The following is a 21,483-nucleotide window of genomic DNA, read 5'->3' as shown; positions in this document are numbered from 1 at the left end:
CATTAATTTGTTTTAACGCTTGCACCACTTTTGCACAGTCAAGTAGTTCTTACCTTAAATCTCGACTTGAATCTCGAATATGACCACTCCTGTTAATTTTTAAACCTCTATACAGAGTTCAATATTTTATGGCATTTGAACATTGCATTTCATAATCTGTTGCATATAGTTTAATTTAAAATTGTCGGATCTGTCGATAATCACTTTTTTGGCATAATGTCACCTTTACAGCCAGTATGTAATATTTGACCCAGTTGAACAAGTAGTAATCGTTTGATTAGATGTATTTTAATGCTGTTTAATGAGGATAAGCCAGCACAAGACTTGAAAGGAACATTTTACTTTCGAAAGTTCGTTTGATGTATTCCTAATTATTTTGCAATGCATTGGCATAGACAGAGTTTACTTTAAAACTTATTGCTATTCTTGTTTTTCCTACTTTCTTTGAGAAAAAAGCTATAAAATCAATAGGATTGACTTCATTCCCTAAAGCAGACAATCCGGCGACCGACGATTAAATGAACAAAGTTGAAAGAGAAAAAAACTAAATCTTTAACCCTGTCACTTGACATCATTCATTCTCATTATCGATTTCTAACATTCGCCTTTGACTTGCACGGTGTGGCGGCGACAACCTAAGAAAACCGAAGACCCCACACAGCAGGACGGCTTCCAATGGATGGTGCGATCAATTGTCTAATACTTTATGTTGAAGGGAACACTTCGTTACTCGTATTAAAAAATAGGGCTAATCGAATCGCATAAAATGTAAATCAATCACCTAGCCATGTTCGACTGTGGTCGATGCTGAAGTTGAACGAATCGTCAAACATTTGCAGGAAATAACGATGATTGAACAATGATAATGAAGTAGATTCTCCTACTTGTGGCTTTGATAGAAACGTGTTAGGTTATGGGTGTTAGTTCTTTTGAAATAGGTCGGGCTTTTCATTTTTTGTAACGCCAATGAAAAGTAGCAGCAGTAGTGGTCAGTACTGACGCTGCTTCAAATGGAACTTCTTACACTCTGGTGGCTGGACTGATTGATGATTGGACTTTTACTTCTTATGGACATTATTATCAAAAGGAGCAGTAGAGAAGAAAATTACCTGGCAATTTGTCAGAATTGGACGAGAACAGCACACAGAGTCCAGTTTCGTAGTTGACGGAGGAACATGAATCATTGTTTTGACAAGCTTCCAGACAGTCGGTCAACATCAGAGTTCCGGGAATGGAGTCAAGCAGTTTGTTCGGTGCCGAGAATACGTATCTGCAATGTAAATATAAGAGAAAAATGAATAGTTTATTGGATATAATAATTATAGCTTGTATAGGTCTGAGTGAGCATGAGCATGAGCATAGATGACCGTTCAATTCGTAGTTGCTACTCCGTGATTGACCAAAACAATCGAAGTTGCACAGGGAATTAATGAATGGGGCTTGCGATTAGCTTACCATTCTTCAATGTGCACAAATCAAGAGCTCACATTTCAAAAGTCAATAACGGCGCCGGCCACGTCCTTACAGTTCGGGTAAGGGAAGGAATATTAGTTAGACAACCGTTGTTACTAGAGACCGAGTATACCTCTGCATCTCCACAGTTGTCATGGAAAATAAATAAATAAAAAAAGGATATTGGGATAAGGTAAAGATCTTAGAGTCACCAATAGTTGGTGATGTGATCCATGATATAATTACGCCTAATCGGAATCGCGAAATAATTTTATTATCGCATCGCCGAACAAGTGTTCTTCACTCGCCCACGCAGGAGCAAGCGACGCGATCTTTAGATCAAACATTACTAACGATCTGCGGTGCTTTTTCATTTCACTACGCGAACAACGCGCGACATGTTTGATCCTGCCCTCATCGCCCACCCCCCGCAGGAGCAAGAGTCAAGGTCGAAGGATCAAACACAACTCCTAACCTGTACAGGTATGAGTGAAAGAAAAACAGATACTAAAACTTTCAACGCTCATCGAAAACTGAGTGGATTTTTTTGTTTGTACACTTGTACACCTATCTAGTTTTCTTTTTTTCTGATAGTTGTTATAAAACATGTACTGTAAGTATATACTGCTCATAACTTTGAATGTAATTTACAATAAACAATACAATGCAATGTCAAAAATATAACCAATTTTGTTATAAATCTGTTACAAAAATGTAACGAGTTGGGAACAACGCAAGCTTGACTACAAAATAATATATATCAACTTCTGTTATTAATGACAGGTGTTGTTAATAATGTGTAATAATCTTGTTATGTGATTCTGGTATTGTATCTACTCTAGGATAGTATCTATAGGGTCTCTAGCATTATACAGTTGTGTTCAAAATAATAGTAGTAAGCCGATTTTCATAAAAAATGCTCAAATTTGACATGCTGTAATTTTGTTTCTGTATGAGCAATCTGTACGAAATTTTGGCAGGGAACCACTAATATACTCAATTTTATAATGCCAAAACATGAAATTTTTCACACTACTGGTTTAAAAAATTAGCACCATGTGACATCGCTCAAAATAATAGTAGTTTTAATAATTTAAATATCTGGTGTGTTTTAAGTTTTTGATTTTATTTAGAAATTTCCACTCAAGCTATAAATGTATAAACAAGTTATTTTTTTACAAAATTGTTACTGAACAAAAATATATGAAAGAACAACTACTATTATTTTGAGCGATACCACCTGGCGCTAAACTTTTTACCACAACTGTATATAGGCTTTATTTTCAATACTCTGCTGTAGATCCTTGCATTTTTTTTTCAATAGAGTGCTACAGATTTTTTTTTTACGATTCAAAACATTCCGTAATTTTTCATATAGTTTTAGGTGCGAAGATTTTTTTCAAATAATCCTATTATTCTTTTTCCTATTATCCTATTATTCAAGAGGATGTTAATACGCTGCTGATATGGTGCGGTGATAACGGAATGCGCGTCAAAGGGTACCAAGTGTAAGGTTATTTCCTTCAGTAGATGCAGTGACAAAACCGTTTTTGAATACTCAATCGATTCGGTTCTTCTGCAAAGGGTGACGTCTATCTGCGACTTGGGCGTTATCATCGACGAAAAGCTAAAATTCAACGAACACATAGGGGTTACCGTGGCCAAAGCCTTTTCCGCTCTTGGATTTATTCGTCGGCATGCTGCAGATTTCACAGACATTTATTCACTGAAAATTCTCTACTGCTCACTAGTACGTAGTATACTTGAATACGCTGCTCCCGTATGGTGTCCTTATTATTCTACGCTGGTTCTCAAAATTGAACGTGTACAAAGGAGATTCATTAGGTTTGCACTACGCAATCTTCCGTGGAATGATCCCGTCCATCTTCCGCCTTAGGGCGCTGCCATAGTAAACGCGTCGAGCGATGCGTGCGCGTGTGCGAGCCCGCAAAGCAGAATATCAACAACAGGAAATCCTTTGATCGCATCGCGTTCGCGGACGCGAATTACATTCCGAAAGAAGTTGTCACTATAACTTCAACATCATAAGTGACCATTTCGGGGATGGGATTCGATGTCAGGTCCTCGGCGTGAGAGGCGTGTGTTCTAACCACTGCATTCATTACAATATTTCTACATTTTCCTACGCCATTTTTCCTAGTAATCCCAGCAATTAATCTAGAAAATCCCTGAAGACTTTCTCAAGTGTCCAGAAGTTTGACGGGGATCATTTAATGAGTTCCCTTATATAGGAGTTCATCAAGTTTTTTTTCGAGGACTTTCAACAGAGATAGCTTTGGAATTTCCTGTACAAAAACCTACCAAATATTTTCATTTTTCTGAATTTTTTTCCGGTATAAATAAAATATCTTGTAGAGATAGATTAGATGAGCAATAGTATTTATCCAATGAAGTGAAATTTAAACATTCATTTTGTGCTGTAACAACCCAAGGTTACAACTCTATATTATTCAGTTTGAAATTTTGTTTTGTTTTGTTTTTTTTTTTTTTTTTTTTTAAGGTGGAGCAGAGAAAAACCCATTGGAGGTGAACTTTTTTAAAGCTGCTTCCTCCAACAGGCACAAAACCTCCTCGTCTTTTCGTTTATTGAGAACAATTCAAGTATATACAGCTCATTTGGAACACATTCCAGTGAGCAATGAGCTATTTGAAGGAAGTGTTTTAATAGTTTTCTGACAATTACTCTACATTAATCACAATATGGTTCACGTGTTTTAAATGCTTGGTAGAATGACGTTATTTTGAAGATTTGCATTATTTTTCAATCATATTCGAATTCAAAAATTGGTTACAATGTCACTGAATAAAAGGGTAGATTCTCACAGACTTCGGTGCATAAATGATATACCTGTGTAAGATTATAACCAGTGATAGGCAGATTTTGAAGCAGAATAATACAATTTTAGACAGGATTCTTACATAAATTTCACGGAACATATGGAACATCACCACAAAATGTTGGGCAAGTTTGTCACACAATACTTAGTAAGATTATGCAAAACCCTAGCCATCACCGAATCTGGGACTTTATCTTGACCAGGCTTGATAGAAACAACTCCTCTACGATGCAAAGATGAGGTGATTTTGCCGTTTTTATGAGGAGTAAAAACTGAACTCAAAATTTTCAACACAGATCCTCAAGCAATTCGAGTGAGGGTGCAAAACAAGTCGAGGATTTTTTCAGGTACTCTCTCTCTTTCTTGTTGCGATGCTCACCTTTATTCAAACATCAAAAAAAAAAAAAAACTCTTGAGTGCAGGGATGCCAAGTGTTTTTTTTTTTCATAAATTAGAAATATTTTGAAAACTTGTCTGGAAAGGTCTGGATCTCCTATGTCGTAAATAGAGAACCTTACAAGTTATTTACAAAACTTTACAAATTCATTAAAAAAATATCTGGATCTTCCAGAATTTTGAAAAATGGAGCCTCAAAAATCTGGAATATTTCAGACAAATCTGGAAGGTTGGCAACACGGCTTGAGTGTGCTGCCCGAACAAGACAGTCCTCGGGGAGTTGTGATGGCACACCTTTTTGATGGAATTTGTTTCTGTTGCGTTTTGTGCTGCATCTTCCTCGCTCATTTTTCGTTGCCTCTCTGCTTAGCATTTTTTCACCCCCTCGCAAAGAGGCAAAGGCAGCATGCTGCTTTAGAGTATGTTACCGTACTCTGATGATGTTCAGGGGTATTATCAAGCCTGATCTTGAGAAAGGTTTTCACAAAATTCTTAGTGTTTTTTTTTTTTTGCAAAATTTTGAGCAGGACAGACTTTTCCAGATTACAGAAAACGATTTTAAAATTAGTCTTGATGAGGTTCTGTCTGAACGACTGTCTTAACGACAATTTCAACTGAATTCTACGCAGGATTTTCGCAGAATCTGGGAACGCTAGAAAACGCTAGGCCTAGGCCCTGTGCAAGATTTTCTAAATAATAGTAGATGAGTTTTTGATTCAATCGTATAACAAATTCTGACCTATTTATATAAATTTTAACATTTTTTTTTGACGAAATTCTTATAAAAATCTTTTTAAGAATTCTGTCAGAAACTTTCTTGACCCTTTGTTATAATCTCATTAAGGATTCTGAACAACATACTTACAGGTTTCTGGGCAGAGTTTTTAAAAGATTCCTGAGCTGGATTCTGGCGGAATCCTGAGCACAAATCTCATAGAATCTAGACTATGAACTATCTAGAAGACTATGACTATCTAGAGGACTATCACAGAAGCAAGCATAGACTTCCAATCTCTTATTTTCATTGATTTTAACGCACTGCTTAATTGCCGTGAAAAAATTGCCTGCCACACAATATTTTTTCTTGAATTTGAACAGCGCTTCAGAACCAATTGATCAAAAAAAGTGCTCTACGATTAACGTATAGAGGGCTGTTCATTAATTTTGATAGACTATTTTGATGATTTTTAAGCCTCCCTCGTCCCTTGGTAAGCCAAACATAAATTGATAGGGTACATGAGAAATTACAAACCCCCCTTCTATGGCGAATGCAATCAATGCAAACATTGCACATTTAAATTTCCTAGTTTGCTATTCCAGCCTGTAGGTCGAAGCGTCATTCTAGTGAATAGGGGGTTCGTGGGTTCGAACCTCACCGGAGGACGTTGTTTCTTTTCGCAATTTTAACTTAGATTTGTTCGTTTTTGGACAAAAAAGTAACAAGCTTTCAATCGATGGTTGTTTCCTCGAGTTGATTGAAGAATAGGGCTATCTACCTTGCTACCTTAAGCATGGTGGCAAGGTTTCAGCAATAATGACAGGGGAATCTCTTCAATTGCAATAACAAACTTGTTATTAAAATACATAGCAGTAAAGATCGACTTACCCCGTCACCAGCTCAAACGCCACAAAATCTGGATCACAATCCTCGTCAGTGTACTCGTCAATCATCTGCGAGCTGTTTTCCGAACTTCCACTGCCGGAACTGTTGGCTCCGGCTTCGGTCTCGGTGGAAGTTGCCGTCGGAGCGGCATTCGTAGCAACAACGGCCACCGGATCCGCCCGTTCGTATGTGGGGTCCGAACCCGATGCGGTGGCAATGTTGTCCTCTAGCGGGGCATCCGCTGGTTTCGAGATCGGGAGATCAAGTCGGGATCGTCGCTTGGCACCTTCTATACTAAGCGCAGGCGCTAGTAGTAAGCAAGCTAGGAGGATCGAATGAAACGATCTTGGTAGCATTGTGGATCTGTAAATAAAATAAAAATGGGGATAAATGAGTTAAACTGCAGAAATAGGGTAACAGTCGTATTTTGGACCCTTTGAGGAAGTGATTTTTGGGTTTTGTCCCAATTTATTGATTTCACAGCGTCACTAAATCTACGAGCATGTCAAAATGTTGATGAAAACTTCCTCTACCAGATAAAAATGTTCGCATGGTCATGTGTCATGTGAAAACAATTCAGCTGTTGAGCATTTTTTTATTGTTTTGGACACCCCAATACATTTACATTCAATTTGAGACAAAGCCCAAGATACTGCTTATTTAATATGCTTGCACATAGTCTAATCGATCGATTACCAATGAAAACCCAAAGGAATTTTAAGCTTTTAGTCCAGAAATTTGTAAAAAGATTTGGTTTATATTCGAAAAACGGCTTCAATTTTTATGTGTTGTGTAGTAACGGTTGCATGAATGAACAGATTGAACTCAATTTATTTCAGTCGAAATAGGGAGCCGGATCCTATTCTTGGTTCTTTTGATTCACTTCGGCAGTGGGGTTTTTCGAAAGCTACGAAGCTCATATTTGGCCACAATATGCGTCATATTGAGGTGCATCAGGTTGCAAAGTTTCACATAATTCGACCGAGAAAAACGCCCCATGCCAAAGTGAATCATGGAAGTGCCCAAGTAGTTCTGCACCCTAAAGTCATTTTTCATACACAAACGGGAATTGCAAGCGTCAAACAATCATATTTATCCAACTGACATGCGACCTGAGTTGGTCCTTTGATATAAGATGGCAAATTTGTTGTAAAATGGCCGAGAGGATTTAAAATACTTAGGGCCGATTTCTTCACCTTCGCTTAAGCCGTAAACCACGTTTACCCATACGATTAAACCAGGTTTAAGGCCTAAGCGGTGGTGAAGAAACCGCTTATTAGAGGTCCAAATTTTATCGGTTACCCTATGACGTTTCCGATGGATCATCGCATTGAACAGTCGAATGACACTCGAGGCAGTAATTATGATGGAGCATCATCGTTGCTGATCGAGATGTTGAAAATTTGTAGGGATGATTCATCGGATTGCCATTACCATGAACGTGGCGGCCTATATGACAGATGTTAAGCTGGGACAGACTATTGATCGCCCACTTTCAATTGCTATGGCACGGACAGTCGTGAGAATCTTTCCAGCGAGTCGAATGGAAGCTGAATATGCCTAAGCATAAAGCAACTGGGATGTGCAAAGAAGGTGGCATAAATGAACTGCACCAATAATGGCAATGAGGAGGTAGAATCCTAATACGGGAATATTAGGGCTTTCATTTTTCTATGTCTAATCGTTTCTGGGTTTCCATAGCGGATGTGCACTTCCCACGACGGGATATGGGTACATTCATTATGAATAAGTCCGAAAAGGTATGCATATGATTAACCCTTTTCTCCGATAACTGAGTTAATTCATTAGTTAAGAAGGAATTACGCTCAAGTAAGAAGTCCTCTCCTCTGAAGGTTGTGAAGCAAATGCAAAAAAATCACAAATTTGTTCTGATGTTACAAGCAAGTACTAGAAATTAACTTTTGACATTGAAAATGAGAAGCAAAGAGATAGAAAATATGTATGTGCATAAGTGAATACCACCGAGAACACCAACCGATGTCAGTTTGTTGTTTGCCAAAAGAGGCAATAGTCATTTTCAATTAGGGGTTCGTTATCTGTGGCAGTAGCAAAGTATTGTTTCCGTCCTTGAAGCGTCTGTCCCGTTCGATGAAGAGATGGGGTACCACCCGCTGGCTGGTGTCCTGGACCATTTCGAGTGCATGCAATTTATTTTTTATTTGTGGAAATTCACTGAAATATTCGTTTTCCAACAACTTCTCATCCCTGGGCAATATGCCCCATCACGGGCCGGATGATATGCCCCACTCTTGATGCCATCTATTTCCGAGCAAGCTCTTTAGCAGTTTTTCAGCGTGCATAAGCAGCTGACAGTCCTGGGGCATATAACCCCTGTGTTGTGGGGCATACTGTCCATTTGTCATGGGGCGTACTATCCGTTTGTTGTGGGGCATATTATACTGATACTGAGGCATATTGCCCAGGCTCTTTTTGAAGTGCGTGATCCAGATGATTGTAAAAAAGATGTTATTTTCAGATAATTAAACAGATGTTGCGGAAAAGCTTACATTTGCTTAACAACTAGTAAGATAATGGTCCTATTGAAGTGCTTTTTTCATTAGAGATAGTGCTTTTGACCGAGATATATCCATTTTTGTTTAAGGGGGGGCATATTATACCGAGTTACCCTATTCGCTTCGTTCTAGTCATTTGCAAAGCCCCCTTGACCGTCCGATAGTAGGAATCCGCGTAGTTGTTTGGATGGTAAGTGGTCTGTCAACAAGATCTTCTGCCAGCTTTTCAAGAACAAATGAGCGCATAAGGGGATACCCACGTATGTTGCTACGGCCAGGAAGGCGGCTGGTCTAATGTTCTTCAATTCTGTCTCATCGCTTCTCCATTAATAGCAGAGGACACCAGAATATATGTAAAATCGATGTACGCCAAGCGATATAACATATGCTCCCAGTGACCGGGTATAGCTTCTGGTTTCTAAAACGGAAGACCGGGTTGGTTGGTTTATTAAATGTATCAAGTACATCTTGTCTCATCGTAGTTGGTGGTGCCGTTTGTTTCATATTTTCGCATTGGTGGAACATGGGTAACCTTTTCTGGTAACTGCCGAGTGAGGCTTGTAGCAGCTCGTTAGTTCTAGCGCTTTAAACTTAAAGTGGCTTATAAATAGTGTAAATATGTCTGTGTCCGCCAATTTATCGACGAACCCTGTCCCATGCCCATTAGAAGTTGTTCATGTGGGAGGTCATTTTCTGTAGAAAAGCGGAAAATGACTTATTGAGTTGAAGTATAGATAGACAAACACAGTAAGATAAGAGCTGCACGCAGACACAGGGTTCCGATACAAAATATTCATGTTTTTTTGTGGATTCAATGTAAATCTTTCATGTCGATGGTGTGTCATTATGCCGAATCACCATAGATGAATGGACATTAGTCTGAGACTGAGAGAGACCGAATATCAACCGAGTACCAAATTTCAATTCTCCATTACTCCTCATGCCAATTATATCCAGTTATCCATTATCCGAAAAAGAGATTTCCCGGAAGTCATTTCCAGTATGTCCCGTTTGTCGGAGAAATATATCCCAGGATATTCCATGATATGAGCTGAAATGTATTTAATGGCAGCATTAATATATTAATTATTTATAAACATTAATAGGGGTATTCACTTTAAGCTGCGTAAACTGAGGTATCAGTGGAGAAATATTTCAAACGAAATATTCCTATTCTGATTTCAGGGGATGAAATCTGAGAAGAAACAAAATGTTATGCTTTTCGTGTGTTTGTTTGTGTGACATCACAGTTTTAAATTCGATTTGTGTCAGCCAAGAATTGAGAGTTTATGATCGCGTTACTGATTTCTGTAGGTTCCCGGAGTTTCTTTCGGTTTATCACTGAAGGTCAACAATTTGCTCTAATATGTTCCTCAAAAATCTTATACCGTTTTGACTCATATTCCGAACACTTAAGGCCGGCAGTGACTTCAAATGCATCTGATGGGCATTAATTAGTCGATATTTGTGAAAATTTTAATTTCTTCGCAAAGCCTAACTGTTAGGTGTGCCGTTAAAAATTTTAATTTTAACTTGTTTAGTATTATTTTAACGTAAAAGTATGGAACAACATTTTGATTCAAATGCCGAACACTGTGTTCATTCTGTCTCATATTCCGAACACATTGATTCAAATTCCGAACAGCACGAATAAATCGTATTCAAATGAATAATTTCGCAAATAAATGTATCTCAGCTTGTTCTACTGGTCTCAAACTATAGAATCATCACTACTCCCGCGGTATAAATTATATTGGAGACGTTAAAATTGAATTGAAATTGACTGCCATTTCCTTGTTATTTGATGACATATTTCAGCGAAACATTTCAACCAAATCGCCATACAAAAAGCGAGTGTTCGGAATATGAGTCTGTTCGGAATTTGAGACAAAACGGTACATGGTTTGATGTGTCTGTCTTTTCATTGGTTTAGACATTTTTAAAGCTACAACCATGTCTGAATAAACTTCCACGACCATAAAAGTGATCCCGGATGAAAACTTGTATATTTTTATAATCGAATAAAAATCATGTGGTCTTCGAAACTTCGAAATGCATTTACTGCCTGGAATCTGATTCGATGATAAAAAATGAGGAAACATGCGGGTGCGTTCAAATTTGGTCAAGAGTTTATAGACTTTATTTGCTTAGACTCAGGCACAATGTTGTGCAATCAAATAGTTATATTCATTTCTTATTGTGACAAAAACGTATTTTAACAGGACGAACAACATCCGGAGAGAGCAATGTCTCCGATTCGTTCTACCATCGTCGTCAGTCGCATAAAATCAATCCAGCTTCCATTTCCTTGAAAGCTTCTCAAAATCTATTGCCAATCCTTTTCTTATGATCAATTTCCAGTTGTCTCTCAGCTTTGACATGCAATGTCAAGATATTTTAATCAGTTTTAGTCACAAGTTTTCTATTGAATTAGTTCTCGTTTTTCAATAAATAACACAGTTGTTGAATGTTGTTATAACGACCGACGCATTCTTGGATTGATCGTATGTTGAATCTCAACACATTGAAATATTTCCTGAAGAGTTTCAGGAATTTTGTGAAATATTTAAGATAATCAGTTTATCACGATATACGCGGCAATTTACGCCAATAAGTGAATACCCTTAATAAACATTAACATAAAATAGCATGAACAAAAAATCTGATGAACACTTTAAATTTAAGAAAAGCCTGTGTCCAAACGAAGGTGCAATCTATCATTATATATTATTTCCCAGAGAGTCATTCCCCGAAATAGTATATTTCCTGAACAGCTCTATTCATGTCTGATAAAATGTCTGGAATTCTACCGCTCAAGTAGTATAGGGTCATCCACTAAGACCCATTGGCGAATTGGAGCGAATATCTGTTTTCTCAACAATAATCAACAAATAGAAAAAAAAATAAATAAAAACACAGCTATTTTATTTACAAAACGTAACAACTGTGTGTTTTACTTTTTTCAATTTGTCTATTATTTTTTAGAAAACTGTAGCAACTACGAAGTGTATGTTCCATCAGTTGATTGTTGATCGTTGATCGTATTTTTGCCATTCAACTCAGGCCTTGAGGCCCAAATAAAAGTAGAGCAAATGTCGAAAGTGAACAATCAATTTTCTAAGTTAAAATCAAGGAATCGAAAAAAATATAAACAATTAGCAGTTTTATTTTTAACATGTTGTGTGGTTTTTTATTTTCAAAATTGTGGATTTTGAGGCAGAAAACTGCTTTTTTCAATTTTGACATTTGCTCCTTTTTTACTTGGACCTTAAGTACGTCACACTTTTAGATTGGAGAGTGGGATAGAGGTTCGATGAAGCGTGATTTTTTTTTTCGAACGCTCCATATAAAAAGCGTGACAAAGGGGAAAGAAACCCGACAAGCTGATAATTAGATACGATTTCGTAACGTTGGAAAATCAGCTATAAGAATGGTTGAAAAATTGAAAATGGCTAAATTTGGTGTGACGTAATGTATCGACGACCCAAAAGTGTGTTGGACACTCTTTTGTAGAACAAAGTGAAAGAGTAAAAACTTCTATGTAGAATGTGTTTCCGGTCAATATTTGTGTTCCATTCAGTTTTTATATTTTTTATGTCTTCAATTGGCATAGTATAGAATAGACTGACTGTACATGTAACCATTGCTACTCCGTGATTGATTGGAAGAATTGCACTTCGATCCAAATGAATAAGGGATGGGACTTTCCGCTTATTAATGAAGTGCACATTTTATCAGATCCGATATTATTGATCAATAACGGCGACGGCCAAGTCCTTAAAAGACACCGACACGTTAATGCTTCCAGTGGACGATTATGTCCTTTGAAGGAAGCACCACACTAGACAACGTTCCTGACGAAAAGTTTTCCAGACTGCAGCGAGAATCGAACCCACACTCCTTGACTCGCTGCGGCTAAATGCTTGGTAACGCTAACCGCACGGCCACGAAGCCCACAAGTCCTTATAATCAGTTAGGATGGGGAAGAAATGTTATTGTGTGATTGTTGCTTCCAGAGACCGAGAACACCTCTGCATCTCCACAATTATCACGGGAAGGGTGTATTTTAGTGAAGAAGGAAAAATGCCTGGGAGTCACCCTTGGTCGGTGATGCGATCCATGGGTAAGAAGGAAAAATACGACTCTTACTTAAAACTAGTTTTGCATTTTTGTATCGCGATGAAAAGATATTGATATAAGATTTAAAAAATCGTCGACATTCATAATGTCGAACCATTCAAAAGTTGTTTTTAGTAATGACAAAAAAATGTGAGTATTGAAATGATATAAAACAGGAATAAGGATTTATGCCGACACTTGTAGTGACGAACCATCCATAGTTGGAAATTACATAAAAGTAATGCTGTAACGATAGAAATGTGTTATCAAAAGCATGAAACGAGTTCATCAGTTGGTAATCCATCATGACACTCGCACAACGCGAACCGGACAAGTTTGATCCTGATTCCGTCGCTCTTCTTACAGGAGCATGTAACAAAACCACACAGTATTACAAATTTATGTAAATTTCAGATAATGAGATAATGAGGAGGTCGATACTCAGCATGGCGTTAGGTCGATTTAGCACGGCACGTTTACCGTCATGGCTGTTTGGGCCCCTCAAAAAATCTATAATTTTTCCTCATTTTACAAAGTTTGGAAAAAAATTGCGATATTCATATTAAAAACCCAATTCAAGCCGCGTTTATCGGATTTTACATAGATCTGGCTAATATAGGACAATACAAATATAACAAATGCTTTAGAAACTACCGCCAATGAAATAAATGAAAAACGAACATAGAACAATACCATTTAATTCCACTAGAATTTGTAGCCTTAGCTCTATCTACTAGTACGCGTATCTGTCTAACGCGTACTAGTAGATAGTATTAAGTTCGGTTTTCATTTACTTACGGGTATTCCACTAAACAGCTCGAAGATTTATTATCAACATATTAGCATTTGTTATGATTACAAAGATTTTCACCAAGTCTCCAGTTAGTTGGCAACGCTTCAAGGTCAGATCACCCGAAACCCATTTTTCGAAACTTCTATGTTACTGAATTATTTTTGAGGGTATGATATTTCGAATTAAAAAAAAATCTCAATCAAGTTTGAGCTTTGTTGTCGAAAAGCGCTTTATATATTGATTTAACTGTTTATGCTTTTTAGATGATTTCAAGTCAAATTTGTTTTATTCTTCCACTTTTTTTTCATTCTGTCAAAAATATAGGCAGTGCCTGCTTTTCAGCTTGTATGAAAGCTAGTATGAGTTAAACCTCCTCTTAATTCAAAGTAAGCTGATCTCTGATCATGTACCTCCGATGATTGGTGTTAAGGCTAAATAGCCCGTCATTCGTTTTGGCAACAATGATGACTTTTCAGCTTGCATTTCAAAGTGATAAAACTCAGTCTTGATAGTTTATATTGACTTGAAAAAGTATCACTGTACGCGATAACATGCATAAAGTATGCTGATACTTTTCCAGCTGTGTCAGTGCAAAACCAACTGATTTTCTTTGACTCGAAATCATGAGATGAATTAGGAACAATCATCAACGACGCATACAAATTTCAATGACGGCCTACTTCGCCTTAAGGGTCGTCAGGTCCATAAAACTATAACGAACCGATTCTAAAGGTGACTACACGCTAAGCTTATTTTCCGTGAATTTCACCATATTGGCAACAACTGAACAGTTTGGTAATATAAAACACCGTAATTCCGTCAACATATTTCGATGAATTTTTACTGCAAACTGTAAAAAATAACCGGACTCCGTTAATTACTGTCACCGATCTTTTCAGCTGTTGAGATTACGAAGAAATTCGCGGATTGCGGTAAAATAATTTATTTTTATAATTAGCTCAAAATGCAAGCGCTTTTCACGTCAGTGTGGTGAGCAATGATAAATTCTAATAAAAAAAAGCAAACATGTGTTTTTAATATCCTAAGATAAAAGTTCTTAGAAATTCAAGTCATTACGTGCAACAACTGATCAGTTGCTTATCTTACTTCAACTTAGGATTGTGTAGCAATAATTCTTGCCCTAATTGAAACAATGTTCCAACAGGTATCGGTGGCCTTTCATCATGAATCTCGTTTTGTGTCGTGCCCGTCTTTATACGGAAGGCGTTTCAAAGAGGCTCTGCGTGACTTTGGTAAGGATGCAAAAGCCAGCGTGAGACTCAACGATTTGCGGTTTCATATTTCGGGAGGGGCAACATTGTTATACAAACTCAGTTATCCTCTCAGTGCTGGTGCATAGAACTGAGCTAACAGGGTACACATCTAGGTCACAGGTGCCTCCGGGCAGCGCTAGTGAAAATGCTAGTAAAACACGAAATTCTGTCTGTCTGTCGACGAGGACGGCGACACTGAATATCAGCGCCATTCAATTTGTAGGTCTCTGGAGCGAAGGCGGAAAACCACAGGAAAACTGTCGATTTCCTTCATAGATAGTTCCCTGGCCTAAAAGCTTTGGTGCGGTCGGCGTGGTCGCGCCAAAGGGACCCTGCGGTCAACCGCAAACAAAACTGTACAATATTTGCATTCCTAATCCGTATGCTGAGTGTAGCATACTGGCTGGGGCTGGACCTTTTTTGCCTCAGGGTGGGAGACCTGAACCGTTCATTTTCTCCAACCATGGATATGACGGTTCGGTGGTGGCTATGCATAATATAGAGCAACCATAAGATAGGGAGCAGGCAAAAAATTTCATTTATGGTTTAATTTGACGGGTTTTTCTAGTTTAGTGCAATATTGGACCACGTCGGAGATGCTGCTGGGCTTGGATCCATAAGAAACGGCACGGGTGGAAGCAGATGATGATGATGATTGTACACTTTTAATGGCTGTTGCCCCACTGAGGGCTATTTGCTTTGTCGTCGAAAAAATATCTTAAGTGCATTTGATTTTACTCTGCGCGACAGATGACGCCCTCTTGAGCTAAGGGACTTTTGAGCGTATGGAAATAGTTCAGACAGGGCGCAGTCTAATTAGGCTGACGTGGTGCAACGTTTGAGCGCAATTAGATGATCCCATCTTTAAAATAATTCATTGGAAATATTTATTGGACTTAAAGGACTTCTTAAAAAAATGTTATCTAATGATTATATGATGCCATTTTGTGAAGAGTGTTCTTGTATATACGATTTTGTATTATTTAAGTTCAAATTATTTAAAATTTGTCAACTTTGGTGTCATCAACAAAAAATATTTATTTTTAAATTGATAAAAGAATGATTTTTGGTGAAAAGGTTTCTTTTCTATTGTCGTTGAAGTCTTTTGAACTGGATGAATTTTATTTATTATCTACAGTAACTTTTCTTATTTTGTTCTTTATTCAGATGTATATTAGCACATTGACATATGGCTAGTTCTTTAGCTATCTGCAGTAAGTTGTTTTCTTTACTATCCTCTCACTTCTTTCAACTTGCAATTCAGTAATAATAAATAATTGTAATTAAATTTGCTCCATTGTATTCATGTATATTATATTAACCGGTTTTATCTCTTTTATTCCACAGGTAAGCTTTAACGCACATATGATTTTTTTATAATTCGGTAAGTAATACTTATATGATTATGTAATTCTAGTTTCATGAAGATTACAGTAAAATTCAACGGAATCAGTTATACTTAGTGTGTAAGAAAATGTCAAAACTTTACGGGACGATATAATATTATTTTCAATCTCTAGTGCCATTAACGTGTGTAAGTACAATTCGAAAAATGATTTTATTAAACGATTTTTATTAGAAAATCATCCCCCAGAGTTAATCATTTGACAGACGGAAATAACAAAATTGGTACAGGATGTGTTATTTTGACATTCATTTCCCAGTACCGGACATCTAAACCGATAAATTCATAATTATAAAATTAATTGGTTTTATGAGATTTTTTTTACTCATATATGACAAATATTATCATTTTTGTAACGTGCAAAAATAAATTTGAAAATATAAATTCGAATTTTGACGAATTCCATGTCAAATCGGTCAGTCACAGAACTCGACCATCTTCGATTTGGATTAAGTTTTGCATATTTTTGGTATGGTAGAATTAGTGTTTTCCATAGAAAAATTGATCATTTTGACTAATGATCAATAAATTTTTGCATGCAACTAATTTGAAAAATTCTAACTCTGAAACTGTTGATTTTAGAGAAAAATGTTCTATGGAGGAGAAGTTGTAGTGAACCGTTAGAACTACAAGAAAAAAATATTCACAGAAAAAATATTTTATTTATTTTCATAAAAATTCAAAAATAAAACCTAAATTTTAAATTACACAAAAACCCCATTTTTAATATTTTTTAAATTTTCACCATAGAATCTTATAGTAAACAGGTATTTGGGACAAAGTTTCATGATGGAGAAATTTTTAATAAAAAAGTTTTTCTAAGAACAACTTTTAGTCGATTTTCAAAATATTGATTGTCCTGATGATACAGTAAGCATCTTGAATTCTCGTATTCTGTAAATGTGTACTTCATTAAATTGTTTCACTCTAGAAATAGTAATTCCTTGCTAGTTCAAAGCATTTGCAACATTCACATGTGTAATTTTAGTTCTACTTAGCCTGCAAGATGTCCACCTAAAAACATCTTCAGATATGATGAAAAATAACGCCTTTTACGATATTGCTCTGAATATTCATTCCTCTTATTCTTATAGCTGCTATGATCGATAAAATTCATGAAAAATGAATGGTTTGATTTTAAACTGGTGCAAAACTTACAAAGATATCATGTACGAAACTGGGGGACATTAGATGCATGTACAAAATTGTAATTTGTTCACATTGCGTTCAAATATGGTACAAATGTATGTATCATACGCAAACGTTGCTCTCTATAATTGTTTTTTTTTTTCTAATAAACCATCTTGATTGGAGCATGGTTTCTCTATTTTTCGACGATGTCCGGTATTGGGTGTTGTGAGATTTTCCCTACATATGTTTCGTCAAAAGGTGTTTCGTGAAAAAACAATTTGAACAGCATTTTTTTTTTCTAGAAAATCATTCCCCTGAATGAATCAAGACCTTTGACAGACGAAAATAACAAAATTGTTACGGGATGTGTTATATCGATATGGGGCCCAGATAGCCGTAGCGGTAAACGCATAGCTATTCAGCATGACCATGCTGAGGGTCGTGGGTTCGAATCCCACTGGTCGAGGATCTTTTCGTAAAGGAAATTTTCTCGATTCCCAGGGCATAGAGTATCTTCGTACCTGCCACACGATATACACATGCAAAAATGGTCAATCGGCAAAGAAAGCTCTCAGTTAATAACTGTGGAAGTGCTCATAAGAACACTAATCTGAGAAGCAGGCTTTGTCCCAGTTGGGACGTAACGCCAGAAAGAAGAAGAAGAAGTTATATCGATGTTTATTTCTATATCAAAATTTGTTAATAAATTTGTATGGTTAGTAGTTGTAATAACACACAAATCTGACAAAATTCTCACCAATTGAAACTACTATTATTATTACTATTATAATAAGTTTCAATAATGTTTCATAAACAATATTGTAACAAATTTGGTTGTGTTCATAACCAACCAAGAACCAACCGGATGATTGTTTGGAATTAACAGATACCCTCAATGTATTAGTACTGGTGATCTTCTATTTGTAGGCAACAATGGCGCCTGCCACGTCACTGGCTCCCACAGTAGACCGTATATTCCACTGCGTCTACACCAGTTCATGCGGGAAGGTGTAGGGGTGGTAAATTTATGGCAGAAAGGCTTGCTTGTTTGGTTAGCGAACTGCCTATGTATCAGGCGTAAGGAGAGGCGTGCTATAATGACGGAAGAATGGAAGCGTAGGGAAATGGTTTTTTTGTCCGTCTCTGGTTCTAGCAAATGCTATGAACGAATAGATCAGTATTATTATGAAAATTTATTGGCTTTTTTCGGTGAATAACAATACCTATACTCAGAGTGAAAGGGAGTAACGAAAGTAATGAAATGACAAGATGGATAGAATCGCAAGCGAGCGACGAGAGAAATGAATAGAAGTTGAAAATTTGTTTTAACAGAGGGCCATATGTGTGAACAACACAATCGAAACGACAAATCGTTGCCTAACGTCCTGGTCTTGAACGGCTAGATGTTGTAGTGTTGGTCACTACTAACTCTAGACAGGCCTGAATAAATTTATCAAAAATATGTTCCTCTACTTGCTTCTTTGAATATTATGAAAAACTTTTTCATTTAACTTCTTAGAAACTAGACAATAGGTGTTAAAATGTAACCAATAACTCTTCAAAAACCTCGTCAGGTATCCGTTAAGAATTTTCGTAGTTTTTTTAAGGATCACTACTATGAATATCTTTCGAAAACTTCATTAAAAATCCTGCGGATAGACTCAACAAGATTTCGCCAATGGTTCGAGTACCTTCATTTTTTTCCATTCGCGTGAATAGTTCGCTAAGAAACTTTTCAGAAACTCAGCAGGAAGCTGTCGAAATATATCAAGGATTAGACCCAAAAATGCTAGGAATTTACTGCTACATCGCTAGATAAGATGTTAATTTTGTTTTCTGGCTTGCACTAAAAGTTAGGTAATCTCATATGGACAGAATTGCATTATAATTATTTTACCAGTGATTGTGTGAGTAAAAAAGTCGATTTTCTAATATTGAAAATAAAACTCCACTTACTATGAGTTTTTGCAAAACAAGCGAGATAAGTAAATCCTCTAAATTAATTTATCAATACAAAAATAACACTTATTAAAAAACGGCTTCGTGGACCCTACGAGAAGCCTTTACGCCCCCTAAGGGTCCGCGGACCAGCGGTTGAGAAACCCTGGAATAGATCAACTGTGACAGATTAAGAGTGGACAGATAGAAGCAAGTGAAAGAAACAACTACAAAGTACGAGGAAAGGGATGGGCCTTGGATTGAATTCATGACCTTCTGCTTATGAAGCAGAAGCGATAGCCATTAGACCACCAACACCGCCAGATTTTGTTCATAACATCGGTTGATGCTATAAACAATCTTCTGTAAAAATATTAAAATGCGTTGTAAATTTGTTACATGAAATATAACGAGATAATTATAGGAATTCAATGAAAACATAATAACCTATGAAAATAACATATTTTTTTTTTCGACAGCTTGGGTCAAGGTTGATAATAAAACATAGTCTAACATATGTAAGAATGGCTTAAGTTGAATAGTTGTAAAACTATTAAACAGTCTAAGAAAAGCGTTTTCCGTCTACGAATTTGTTCAGGTGTGAAAAATATCTGTGTGAGTTATTTTTGTATTTTCAAAGCTCTCCACTCTTTTCCCATCGTGGTCCTTTGTCTATGCAAACATTTTAGAATTGGTATAAACCGTGGTGTTTGGGTAGACCTTTCTCCCTCCCATTGATAATCACGTGGTTTATGGACTCCTTAGATGATCTGTCTCGTTCCATAAATGCCATAGTAGTTTCCACTTGTTTTTCAAAGACGGTAGAGATCAAAAAATAAATGCGGTTCTCAAAGCATTTCAAGAAGTTCCAGTCTTGTTATTATAATATATGAGATATGTGTACGCTGAATATTGTGTAAATGAGTGAATAAGGAATTATTGAACAAAATAAAACTGAAACGAACTATCCAACGCAAAACTGAAAAAGGATTGGCAGACATCATTCAAGGAATCGCATACATTTGGAATAAAAAATGGGACAAAGGAAGCAAACACTTATGTACCTTTCAAACGGTATTTTTGGATTCAATTCCGATTTTTTCGCTTGGGATTTATAATAATGTTCGAGCGAACTAATATTTTTTTGAGTGAATTAAGGCTGGTTTGCGGGACTCGGAGCGTCTGGAAATTGGAAGCAGCACGGTAACGACAGTAAAAATCAAATTAAACCAATTTTTTTCGTACTTTTAAAATGAATGAAAACGATTTCGAATGTTTCGTTCTACTTCGTCGTAAGCGCTATAATTCGTCGTATCAAACTTAAAATGTTACACTACGGCGGATATTACAACGCCATAACCTGCAACATAGATTCATGTTCCAAGTGTATTTTTATGAAAGCTGTCATGGTTTGTACACTTGTACACCAAAAATGCAATAAAACTACTGTATTTTGTTAAATGACTTCAGGTCAATTATCCACTTTGCACTTTTTCACCGAAATCGCATGAACGAACACGATTTGAGAGAAACGCTTAACGATCGAAACCAGTCACACCACTTTATGATACAAGTTTCTTCCCGCCCCCCTGTGTGACTTACTTCGCCAGGCACTTATTACGTTCGTACTTCTTCACTGAAGGACTTCATTCCAATCACACGCCGTAAAAGTTCTGTGATTCACGAAATTTTATTAAATTTTCTCAACGACCGCATAAAATTGAGAATGTAAACAAAGTTCAATCCGTCGTACTGAGAAAAAAGCTTGTGCGCTGGGCTGAATTTAGATGCCGAACAATGAATTTTAAAGGAAATTGGTATATTCCATCATGCAGAAAGAATGGAGGGAGATGCTCGTAGATCTATATATTCTAGTAAAACATTTTATAATAGAGTTGATATGTTGTGTTTAACCACTCAATATATCACAGTGAGCCGTAAGTTGTGAGACGAATCTGGAAACTTATTGCGGCAGAAATG

The 21,483-nt window shown here is 36.7% G+C and overlaps 2 protein-coding genes across 5 annotated transcripts in view; one reads left to right on the top strand and one right to left on the bottom strand.

Annotated features, from left to right (window-relative positions):
* The window catches only part of LOC5569388, a 356,577-nt gene that overhangs the window by 49,936 nt on the left and 285,158 nt on the right, over positions 1–21,483 (bottom strand). For all 3 annotated transcript variants that reach the window (XM_021853571.1, XM_021853574.1, XM_001658408.2), the window contains 2 exons: positions 6,313–6,672; positions 1,110–1,270 (listed from right to left, as the gene is read on the bottom strand). In XM_021853571.1, coding sequence (XP_021709263.1) covers positions 1,110–1,270; positions 6,313–6,665 — 514 coding nt within the window. In that variant the 5' untranslated portion in view covers positions 6,666–6,672. The remainder of the gene's footprint in view (positions 1–1,109; positions 1,271–6,312; positions 6,673–21,483) is intronic.
* The window catches only part of LOC5569385 (autophagy-related protein 16-1), a 372,239-nt gene that overhangs the window by 142,087 nt on the left and 208,669 nt on the right, over positions 1–21,483 (top strand). The gene's annotated exons all lie outside the window — the stretch shown is intronic.

The sequence above is a fragment of the Aedes aegypti genome, chromosome 1 (genome assembly GCF_002204515.2).
Source record: "Aedes aegypti strain LVP_AGWG chromosome 1, AaegL5.0 Primary Assembly, whole genome shotgun sequence".
Classification (NCBI taxonomy): domain Eukaryota; kingdom Metazoa; phylum Arthropoda; class Insecta; order Diptera; family Culicidae; genus Aedes; species Aedes aegypti.
Note: the sequence above shows the minus strand (reverse complement) of the source record. Positions and strands in the feature narration are given on the sequence as shown.